The 11,058-nt window shown below is 36.2% G+C and overlaps 1 protein-coding gene across 1 annotated transcript in view; it reads left to right on the forward strand.

The window, feature by feature from the left end:
* The window catches only part of TLL1 (tolloid like 1), a 326,873-nt gene extending 319,671 nt beyond the window's left edge, over nt 1-7,202 (forward strand). Inside the window, exons 20-21 of the mRNA XM_068989937.1 lie at nt 5,653-5,903; nt 7,068-7,202. Of these exons, the coding sequence (XP_068846038.1) occupies nt 5,653-5,903; nt 7,068-7,202 (386 nt within the window). The remainder of the gene's footprint in view (nt 1-5,652; nt 5,904-7,067) is intronic.
* The last annotated feature ends 3,856 nt before the right edge of the window (nt 7,203-11,058 follow it).

Raw genomic sequence — 11,058 nt, forward strand, 5'->3', positions numbered from 1 at the left:
TCTACTCTCTTTGTTGTTGTTCAGTCACTAAGTCATGTCTGACTCTGTGAACCCATGGACTGCAGCATGCCAGGCTCTTCTGTTCTCCACCATCTCCTGGAGTTCGCTCAAACTGATGTTCATTGAGTCGGTGATGCTATCTAACTATCTCATCCTCTGCCACCCTCTTCTCCTTTTGCCTGCAATCTTTTCCAGCATCAAGGTCTTTTCCAATGAGCCAGCTTTTCACATCATGTGGCCAAAGTACTGTAGCTTCAGCTTCAGCATCGTCACTTCCAATGAATATTTAGGGCTGATTTCCTTTAGATAGACTGGTTTGATCTCTTTGCAGTCCAAGGGACACTAAAGAGTCTTCTCCAACACCACAGTTCAAAAACATCAATCCTTTGGCCTTCTTTATGGTTCAGCTGTCACATCTGTACATGACTACTGGAAAAACCATAGGTTTGACTATAAGGACCTTTGTTGGCAAAGTAATGTCTCTGCTTTTTAATATGCTGTCTAGCTTGGCCATAGCTTTTCTTCCAAGGAGCAAGTGTCTTTTCATTTCATGGCTGCTGTCACCATCTGCAGTTATTTTGGAGTCCAAGAAAATAAAATCTGTCACTGTTTCCATTTTTCCCCCATCTATTTGCCATGAAGAGATGGGACCATGTTGGGCTGGAAGAAGCACAAGCTAGAATGAAGATTGCTGGGAAAAATATCAATAACCTCAGATATGCAGATGACACCACCCTTATGGGAGAAAGTGAAGAAGAACTAAAGAGCCTCTTGATGAAAGTGAAAGAGGAGAGTGAAAAAGTTGGCTCGAAGCTCAACATTCAGAAAATGAAGATCATGGCATCTGGGCCCATCACTTCATGGGAAATATATGGGGAAACAGTGGAAACAGTGTCAGACTCTATTTTTCTGGGCTCCAAAATCACTGCAGATGGTGACTGCAGCCATGAAATTAAAAGAAGTTTACTCCTTGGAAGAAAAGTTATGACCAACCTAGATACTGACTGAACTGACTGAAATGAACTGAACTGAACTGATGGGACCACATGCCATGATCTTAGTTTTTTGACTGTTGATTTTCAAGCCAGATTTTTCACTTTCCTCTTTCACCCTCATTAAAAGATTCTTTAGTACCCCCTTCAGTTCAGTTCAGTCACTCAGTTGCGTCCAACTTTGCGACCTCATGGACTGCAGCAGGCCAGGCTTCCCTGGCCATCACCAACTCCCAGAGTTTACTCAAACCCATGTCCATCGAGTCAGTGATGCCATCCAACCATCTTATCCTCTGTCGTCCCCTTTTCCTCCCACCTTCAATATTTCCCAGATCAGGGTTTTTTCCAAGGAGTCAGTTCTTCACATCAGGTGGCCAAATATTGGAGTTTGAGCTTCAGCATCGGTCCTTCCAATGAATATTCAGGACTGATTTCTTTTAAGATAGACTGGTTGAATCTCCTTGCTGTCCAAGGGACTCTCAAGAGTCTTCTCCAACACCACAGTTCAAAAGCGACAATTCTTTGGTACCCAATTTTCTTTAGATTCCAACTCTCCCATCCATACATGACCACTGGAAAAATCATAGCTTTGACTAGATGGAGCTTTGTCAACAAAGTAATGTCTCTGCTTTTTAATATGCTATCTTCTTTGGTCATAGCTTTTCTTTCAAGGTGCAAGCATCTTTTCATTTCATGGCGGCAGTCACCACCTGCAGTGATTATGGAGCCCCCAAAATAAAGTCTGTCACTGTTTCCATTGTTTCCCTGTCTATGGGACCAGATGCCATGATGTTGTTTTCTGAATGTTGAGTTTTAAGCCAACTTTTTCACTCTCCTCTTTCACTTTCATCAAGAGGCTCTTTAGTTCCCCTTTGCTTTCTGCCATAGAGTTGTGTCATCTGCATAGCTGAAATTGTTGATATTTCTGCCGGCAGTCTTAATACCAGCTTGTGATTCATCCAGCCCAGGATTTCGCATGATGTACTTAGCCTATAAGTTAAATAAGCAGAGTGAATATACAGCCTTGGCGTACTCCTTTCCTAATTTTGAACCAGTCTATTGTTCCATGTCTGATTCCAACTGTTGCTTTTTGATCTGCATACAGGTTTCTCAGGAGACAGGTAAGGTGGTCTGTTACTCCCATTTCTTTATGAATTTACCACAGTTTGTTGTGATCCACACATCCAAAGGCTTTAATGTAGTCAATTAAGCAGAAGCAGATGTTTTTCTGGAACTCCCTTGCTTTCTCCATGATCCAAAGAAGGTTGACATTTGATTTCTAGTTCCTCTATGTGTTTTCTAAACCCAGCTTGTACATCTGAAAAGTCTCAGTTCAGGTACTCCTGAAACCTAGCTTGAAGAATTTTGAGCATAACCTTGCTAGCATATGACATGAGCACAAGTTTACAGTAGTTTGAACATTCATTTCCTCTCTATTCATTGTAAAATTTGGGGGCCCAGGCTACAAAGGGTAATTTTTTGAAAACTTTCATTCTCTAAAATGCATTAACTGTAAATTTTATGCAGGTATATATTTGTTATACTTACCTCTTATGACAGAAGTAGTAACTGGTAAATCATATGTTTATTAACATCTCTGAAAAAGCTTCCCTTGTGGTTCAGCTGTTAAAGAATCTGCCTGCAATGCGGAAGACCTGGGTTCAATCCCTGGGTTGGGAAGATCCCCTGGAGAAGGGAAAGGCTACCCACTCCAGTATTCTGGCCTGGAGAATTCCATGAACTATATAGTCCATGGGGTCACAAAGAGTCGGACACGACTGAGCAACTTTCACTCACTCACTCTGAAAAAGCTGTGAAAAGAGCATTTTTTTGTTGTTTGTTAAACACACAAATTATAACTCATAATGTTCTGGAACTACAAGATTAACTACAATTTATGAGCAGTGTACATTATTCCAAATCAAGTTAGATAAGTATTTCAACCTAAGTAAAGTAATACTGGTCTGCATATTCTATGTAGAGTGTTCTATATGGCACATATACACATACAGGATTTTTATATTGTTGATTTTTTTAGTTATTTCTTATTACTTTGGCTTTTGGGTTCTTAAAATATTTAGATTTAACTTGAACACTGACCTTCTTGTCCTTGAAAACAGTTATTTAAGAGTGAAAACAATATAATTTATAACAATAAAAAATATTCATTGAGAGCTACTATAAGTTATTTTTCAGTCACTCAATCGTGTCTGACTCTTTGTGATCCCATGGACTAGAGCACACCAGGCTTCCTTGTCTTTCGCTATCTCCCAGAGTTTGCCCTAACTCATGTCCATTGAAAGATATACCCATGTGAATGCAGAGTTCCAAAGAATAACAAGGAGAGATAAGAAAGCCTTCTTAAGTGAACAATGCAAAGAAACAGAGGAAAACAATAGAATGGGAATGACTAGAGACCAATTTAAGAAAATTAGAGATCCCAAGGGAACATTTCATGCAAAGACAGGCTCAATAAAGAACAGAGACAATATGATCCTAACAGAAGCAGAAGATATTAAAAAGAGGTGGCAAGAATACACGGAAGAACTATAGAAAAAAAGGTCTTCATGACCTGGACAGCCATTATGGTGTGATCACTCACCTAGAGCCAGAAATCCTAGAGTGTGAAGTTAAGTGGGCCTTAGGAAGCATTACTACAAACAAAACTAGTGGAGGTGATGGAATTCCATCTAGGCTATTTCAAATCCTAAAAGATGATGCTGTAAAAGTGCTGCACTCAGTATGTCAGCAAATTTGGGAAACTCAGCAATGGGCTCAGGACAGGAAAAGTTCAGTTTTCATTTCAATCTCAAAGAAGGACCATGCCAAAGAATGTTCAGACTACCTCACAATTGCACTCACTTTACATGCTAGCAAAGTAATGCTCAAAATCCTCCAAGCTAGCCTTTAACAGTACGTGAACCAAGAAATTCCAGATGTATAAGCTGGATTTAGAAAAGGCAGAGGAATCAGAGATCAAATTGCCGACATCCACTGAATCATAGAAAAAGCAAGGGAATTCCAGAAGAACATCTGCTTCATTGATTATGATAAAGCCTTTGACTGCATGGATCACAACAAATTGTGGAAAGTTCTTAAAGAGATGGGAAGATCAGACCACCTCACCTGCCTCCTGAAAAACCTGTATGCAGGTTGAGAAGCAGCAGTTGGAACCAGACATGGAACAACAGTTTGGTTCAAATTTAGAAAGGAGTAAGTCAAAACTGTATATTGTCACCCTGCTTATTTAACTTATATGTAGAATATATCATGCAAACTGCCAGGCTAGATGAAGCACAAGCTGGAATCAAGATTGCCAGGAGAAATATCAATAACCTCAGATATGCAATAACCTCAGATGACACCACCCTAGTGGAAGAAAGCAAAGGGGAATTAAAGAGCTTCTCGACTACGGTAAAAAAGAAGAGTTGAAAAGGCTGGCTTGAAAATCCAGCATTCATAAAACTAATGGCATCCAATCCCATCATTTCAGGCAAATAGATGGGGAAAAAATGGAAACAGTGGTAGGTTTTATTTTCTTGGACTCTAAGATAACTATGGATGGTGACAGCAGGGATGAAATTAAAAGATGCTTGCTCCTTGGAAGAAAAGCTATGACCAACCTAGACAGTGTATTAATAAGCAGAGACATCACTTTGCTAACAAAGTTTCAAATAGTCAAAGCTATGGTTTTTCTAGTAGTTATGTATAGATGTGAGAGTTGGACCATAAAGAAGTCTCAGTGGTGAGGAATTAATGCTTTTGAATAGTGGTGCTAGAGAAGACTCTTGAGAGTCCCTTGGCAGCAAGGAAATCAAACCAGTAAATCCTGAAGGAAGTTAACCCTGAATATTCATTGGAACTACTGATGCTAAAACTGAAGCTCCAATACTTTGGCCATCTGATGGGAAGACCCGACTCACTGGAAAAGACCCTGATGCTGGGAAAGATTGAAGGCAGGAGTAGAAAGGGGCAACAGTGGATGAGATGATTGGATGGCATCATTGATTCAATGGATGTGAGTTTAAGCAAACTCCAGGAGATAGTGAAGGACAGGGAAGATTGGGGTGTTGCAATCCATGGATTTGCAAAGTCAGACATGACTAGCGAATGAACAACAAGAAATGTCCATTGAGTTGGTGATGCCATCCAACCATCTCATCCTCTGCTGCCCCTTTTTTCTTCTGCCTTCAGTCTTTCCCAACATCAGAGTCTTTTCCAATAAGTCGGCTCTTCACATCAGGTGGCCAAAGCACTGGAGTTTCAACTTCAGCATTCAGGGTTGATTCCCTTTAGGATTGACTGGTTACTATATGGCAGGTACTGATTTAAGTGATTTTCATGTGTTAATTAAATCCTCAAAGCCCGCTAAGATTGGTTCTATTGTTGTCATCTGCACTTTACCTTATGTATCAGAGAAGAGATGCCACTTATCCAAAGTCACTGAACTAGTAAGTGTGAAGCTGAAATACCAAACCCAGCCTACCAAACCTAGGGCCTATCAATATCCACTACGTCATTGGAATCTTCAAATACGGGAAGCATAACTGACCGTGGAAATGAATACAGAAGTTAGAGAGTGGTTATACTACACTAAAAGAGAAATTGGAATTGTTAAAGCTCATTGAGCTCACTTATCTCATTTTTATTCCTTGGGCAGAGTGTGGTGGCAGACTGAAAGTGGAATCAAAACCCAGAGATCTGTACTCACATGCTCAGTTTGGTGATAACAACTACCCAGGACAAGTTGATTGTGAATGGCTCTTAGTGTCAGAACGGGGCTCTCGACTCGAATTATCCTTCCAGATTTTTGAAGTGGAAGAAGAAGCTGACTGTGGCTATGACTACGTTGAGCTCTTTGATGGTCTTGATTCAACAGCAGTGGGGCTTGGTCGATTCTGTGGATCAGGGGTAAATACAGTACCAACAGGATACCATAGACATGATAAAAATACCTATAAATTGGTGATTCAATATATGTAAGATGTGTAAGTCAGCAATGCTTTTACAAAAAAATGTGGCATCATATTATTAATGGCTTGATAAGTTATAACATATCTTTTCCCTTCTCTATTGCTAGTGAATTTGCTCAATAACATCGAACAAGACAGATGAATTCAGTAACTATAATTCTTGTTACTGTCCACATTCTAACTTTTTTAATTCATGCTTTAAATTGTGCACTAACTATTTAATTATCTAAAAGCAATATACCTTAACACACACCATGACAGCTTTGAAAACTTCTAAATTAAAGCAAAGAAAAAGAATATGCACAATTCAAATTGAGATTCCCCTCTCAACAATACATATGATAAGTGGCAGGATCTGCCACCAGTGTGGAGGTTTAGCCTATTGAATGTTGCTCCATTGCAGTGTGCACAGGACACAGTACCAAAAATAGGTTAGAGGGCATCAACATGACAAATAAAAAAAAAGGAAAGCTTAAGGTTTTCTCAATTCCCCCAGGTTTCAGCACATTAATAAAAAATGTTCTTCTGAATACATATTTTGTTCTAAAGCTTTAGTTCCATTTTTCAAATGTCTACCAATAACTATTACTTAAATAATATTGAATTTGAATAATATTGAACTCCTGTCCAAATTACAACTGAAATGAAATAAAAGTGCTTCTCAGTACTTAGATTACTAAAACAAGAAGGAATGGACAATTTGGATTCTGGAAGTTGCTCTGCCTCAGAGCAGCTTCTGAAATAATTTTAAGGTCTCTTTTTTCTCTCTGAGCTTCACTTTAATTATTTGTAAATCAAAGGGACTTGGTTTAAAATTTTGGAGAAAAACGCCAAGTTCCAGAACTTGGAAGCAGACTTAATTATGTTCAAAGCTCAGCTATATCACTGATCAAGTCTGTGATCTTGAGCACATCATCTATTCTCTGAAACTCAAGCTTTCTCACCTGTAAAATAAAGTCACTCTCATTTACTTTTCAAGGTTATTGGGAGGATTCAATTTTATACCAAATTTCCAAATATGAATTACATCGAAGAAAAAATAATTCATTTTATTGTTTGTTTTTGTTTGTGTGTCTTTGTTTGTCTTTGTTTTTGTCTTCAGCCACCAGAAGAAATCTATTCAATTGGTGATACAGTTTTAATTCATTTTCATACTGATGACACAATCAGCAAGAAAGGATTTCATATAAGATACAAAAGCATCAGATATCCAGATTCCCCACATACCAAAAAATAACCAAAACCTCCATCAGAACATAAAGGAATGTGTATAATGCAGAGAAGATGTATTTCTTTTTTAAATGAAGATTTTAGTGCAAATGTTTCATATGAGTTTAAGCAAAAGAAAACTGCAAGACCAGAATTATCTCTGCACTACAAGAGAAGTTTCCAGCCAACCCTGATGAGCATTACCAGGATATTTGAACTTCATTCTTGACAGTAAAAATATAAATAAAGATGGTGAAAGAGCATCATGATTCAAAGAAGACTTCATAATTTGTTCACAGCACAACACAGATGCTTCACAAGTCAAATAGTTCCTTTCAAGGTCTGTGACCCTGCAGAATGTTCTTTTTGACAGTTTCTCAATATATGGGAGAAATAAAATGGTCTTACAGGTTATAAACTGGAAAACCCTCTCCTCGAATCTTAGGATAATTGCTTTGACTGTGCATCTTGAAGACAGTGTAAACCAGATCCATATAAGTTGTTGTGAAGTGGAAGTCTTTTAAGGGTGGTTTATACTTTAAATATGGGTATGACCTGTGTTTGGAAACTGGAATATTTCAGCTTCATTATTTTCCCTTGCAGGCTAAATTTACCTCTTTGAAACATAAACAGTCTTGACACCATTTCATTTTCCTGACCTTTGACAAGTTTGAAATGTCAGTAGTGTCTATCATTTAGTTGATTTTAGACATAATTTTATTTAAGTGCTGGAAAATGCCCAGTGTATCAGTAAACTCAATTTTTTCAGTGAGAAATGCTGCCTTTTCACACCGAATTCAAGAAACCTCGTGATGTCTTATGAACTTGGTGAGATAATCCCCAACAGGTGTGAACAGGATCGTTTTGAAGTGACTGCCTAGACGGCTCATGCTCAAGTTCTGCTGCTGCTATGCTTCCTTTTGTTGTCCATCTGTTGTAGCTGTTAATGTTGATGTTGTCAAGGTTAATTTTTTTTTAATGAAATGAAGTGGGTAAGCCTTGTTAGAACTGAAAATTTTCTTTTTCTTCCTAGAATTCAGGTTTTTAAAATGTATGCTGGGAAAAAAAAAAAAAAAAAAGATCTGTTTCTGAAAGACTTTCTATGGTGCTATTCCATAAACATTTTTTTTAAACAAAGTTTTTGACCTTTGAGCCAACCACCTGCAGACTACAAATGTCTCTGTGTGGCTGGTAGCACTTGAAGACTAAAGACTTGCTAAATGTATCAAAAGTATGTCATTGCAAGGGTAGCACTTGTCCTGTGGAACAACTCCTTACAATGCCTTAGAATTATTGTGAATGATTGAGCAGATCCTCCTAAGAGACACACCTTTTTTTGAAAAGTTGATTATAGTAGTATATGTTGGCTAGCATCTCTATGAGGAAAATTAATTTCTGTGACTGAGGTCTTTAGATATAAATATGGTGACCTACTTTTATTATAGAAAAATTAATTTTCTGCTTTGAAGCCAAGATTTTTTTTTAATGTTAATGTATGTATATGTGAGATTGTCTGAATGAGTGAAGCTACAAGAAGATGAAAAGTAATGGGTGGCTGAAAAGTTTAAATTTACGTGCCAAGTTCTGCTAGAATCCTGTTTGAAGAGCAACTTTCATAAGCTGTTTCATGGACAAATAATGGGAATTTCTCATTATTATCTATCTCATTTTAAAAAAGGCTCCTTCCTTCAGAGAAACTCTATTTTGATATTTTTTTATGTTGATATAGATTGCTGTATGAAGTAGCTTTGGTTCTGTTGTCTGTCCATGAACATTCAATATTTAATAAAATTGAAAATCTTTCATTTTACAAAATTAAACTATACACACAGATTTAGCTTGTTTTTTTTTTTCCATTGTTGCCTTGAAAATCTTTTCTTGTGTATGAATTATATTATGTAAATACATTTTTAAAAACAATCTTTTGATCTCATGGAACATTACTTTGGAAATGTATAAATATTGCCTGCAATATAAGGAGCTTTTTATTGGAGCTGATTTATTCCAGTAACTTCTATATTTTTTTCACCAATCTCAAGTGAGCCAAAATATTGGGAATAGGAAAGAGAGGAGAAAAGAAGAGACACTGAAACCTGGTATACTACGCTGTGCCCAGCCCAGTACTAAGCACATGCACTAGCTCTTTTAACTTCCGGCCACGCTTTGAGAGCTGTGGTGACGGTCTCATTTTATGGCTTAAGAACCGAGGCTCAAAGAAAGAATATAATGTTCCCAGGGTTACAGTGTAAAGTTAGATGTTAAAACTCAAATTGTCTGATATAAAACTCTGTGCTTATTCTAAAAAGGTAGTAGAATCAATTTTGACATATATACATATATATATGGTAGATATATTTTTATGCTGAAACTTTCCACATAAAGTCAGTTTTAGAGGTGAATTGCAGTAGAACTTTCAGAATAAACTTGGTTACTTTCAGTAATAGCATGACAATTAAAATATCAACTGTAGATATCTTTAAAACCACAGTTAATGCTAAAAATTTAAGAAACCAAAAAAGCTACTATATAGTTTAGAGTTAGTAACCATGGGCCTTTTGTTAAAATAAGTACATTAAAATTTTATCTGATGTGATAGGGAGAATGTAGTGTTTTTAAGAAATACTGTGGATATTCTTCTGGTTGATATCTTATAAGGCTTCAGTGAGCTGCCCTCACACAACTGGGAAGTAAAGAATTTAGAAGGCACACTCAAAGAGGTTGTCATAACTTAGGTCTTCAATGGGAACATTAATTTTTTTATTGTACCTTTGTATGATATCTGCTCACTGCATATTATTTTTATATTAATTCAACTTTGGCTTAGGTGTATTGTTAAATTCAAACACAAACAGCTTCATTGTTATTGTGGTAATAATGGTTAGTTACTGTTCTAGGCATTTTGTTAGCTTTTGTAAATTTATTTTCAACCTTTGCATCAACTTCTACATTAGTCTTGGTTGTATTAATACTGTCTATTTGCTGAAGTTCTAACTCCTATACAATCCTCACTGACTCTACATATAAAATCTGCTCCCACTTAATATGATTTTATTAAATTATTTTTAAAAGTCAATTTTGAATATTACTCTAGTTATTTAGAAGATCATGACTTAACATAACTGCACAAACAATATTTTTAAAGAAATATGTGAGAAACAGCAGCTCTATTTCCAAAATCCCTAAATGTCCTCTGCTTGTACTGACTGAATTTTTGCTACCTTGCATTAGTTTCAGTATACCACAATATGAGATTCAAATTCTGTTCAATTTTGTTTTAAATACATTAGTCTTTCATTTGATTATTATTTTTTTCTATTTTTGATAATAAGCCTCAAATAATGAAATTTTATTCTCATATGTAGAAAATCTCTGAAAGCATTTATTATTCTTCACAAGGGTAAATTTTTTTAAAAAGAAGCATTGAATTATCAGTTCGTTTAAAATTGGTAAACTACAGCCATGTGCAAATTAAAAATAACTTTCAATTAAAACAATTATCAAAATGTTTGGAAATTTTATTTAACTATACTTTTATTTAGCAAGAATATTTTGGATAAAGGAAAACCTATAATACCATTTATTAAATCCACCATGGGAGGAAGAAAACAGGAAAAATAAATTACCATGTAAAGATATGTAACTTGACCTGCAGTGATGCTTTTTGTTTGATAAGAAAAAATAGGTAACATGACCTTCTCACAAAGAAAGAAAAGGTGCTTTATGAATGCATTTTTACATTGGTGCATAGTGAATGGTTATAATGAATATCTTCTTTTTAGTCTTTTATTTTTATTGTTATAAAATTGACAAATTTTGTCAATAGCTTAGGAAATGAAAAGCCTGGCTGCTATACATGGTAAAATATTATTAGTCTCCAAACTTTG

Source organism: Capricornis sumatraensis, chromosome 17 (genome assembly GCF_032405125.1).
Source record: "Capricornis sumatraensis isolate serow.1 chromosome 17, serow.2, whole genome shotgun sequence".
Classification (NCBI taxonomy): Eukaryota; Metazoa; Chordata; class Mammalia; order Artiodactyla; family Bovidae; genus Capricornis; species Capricornis sumatraensis.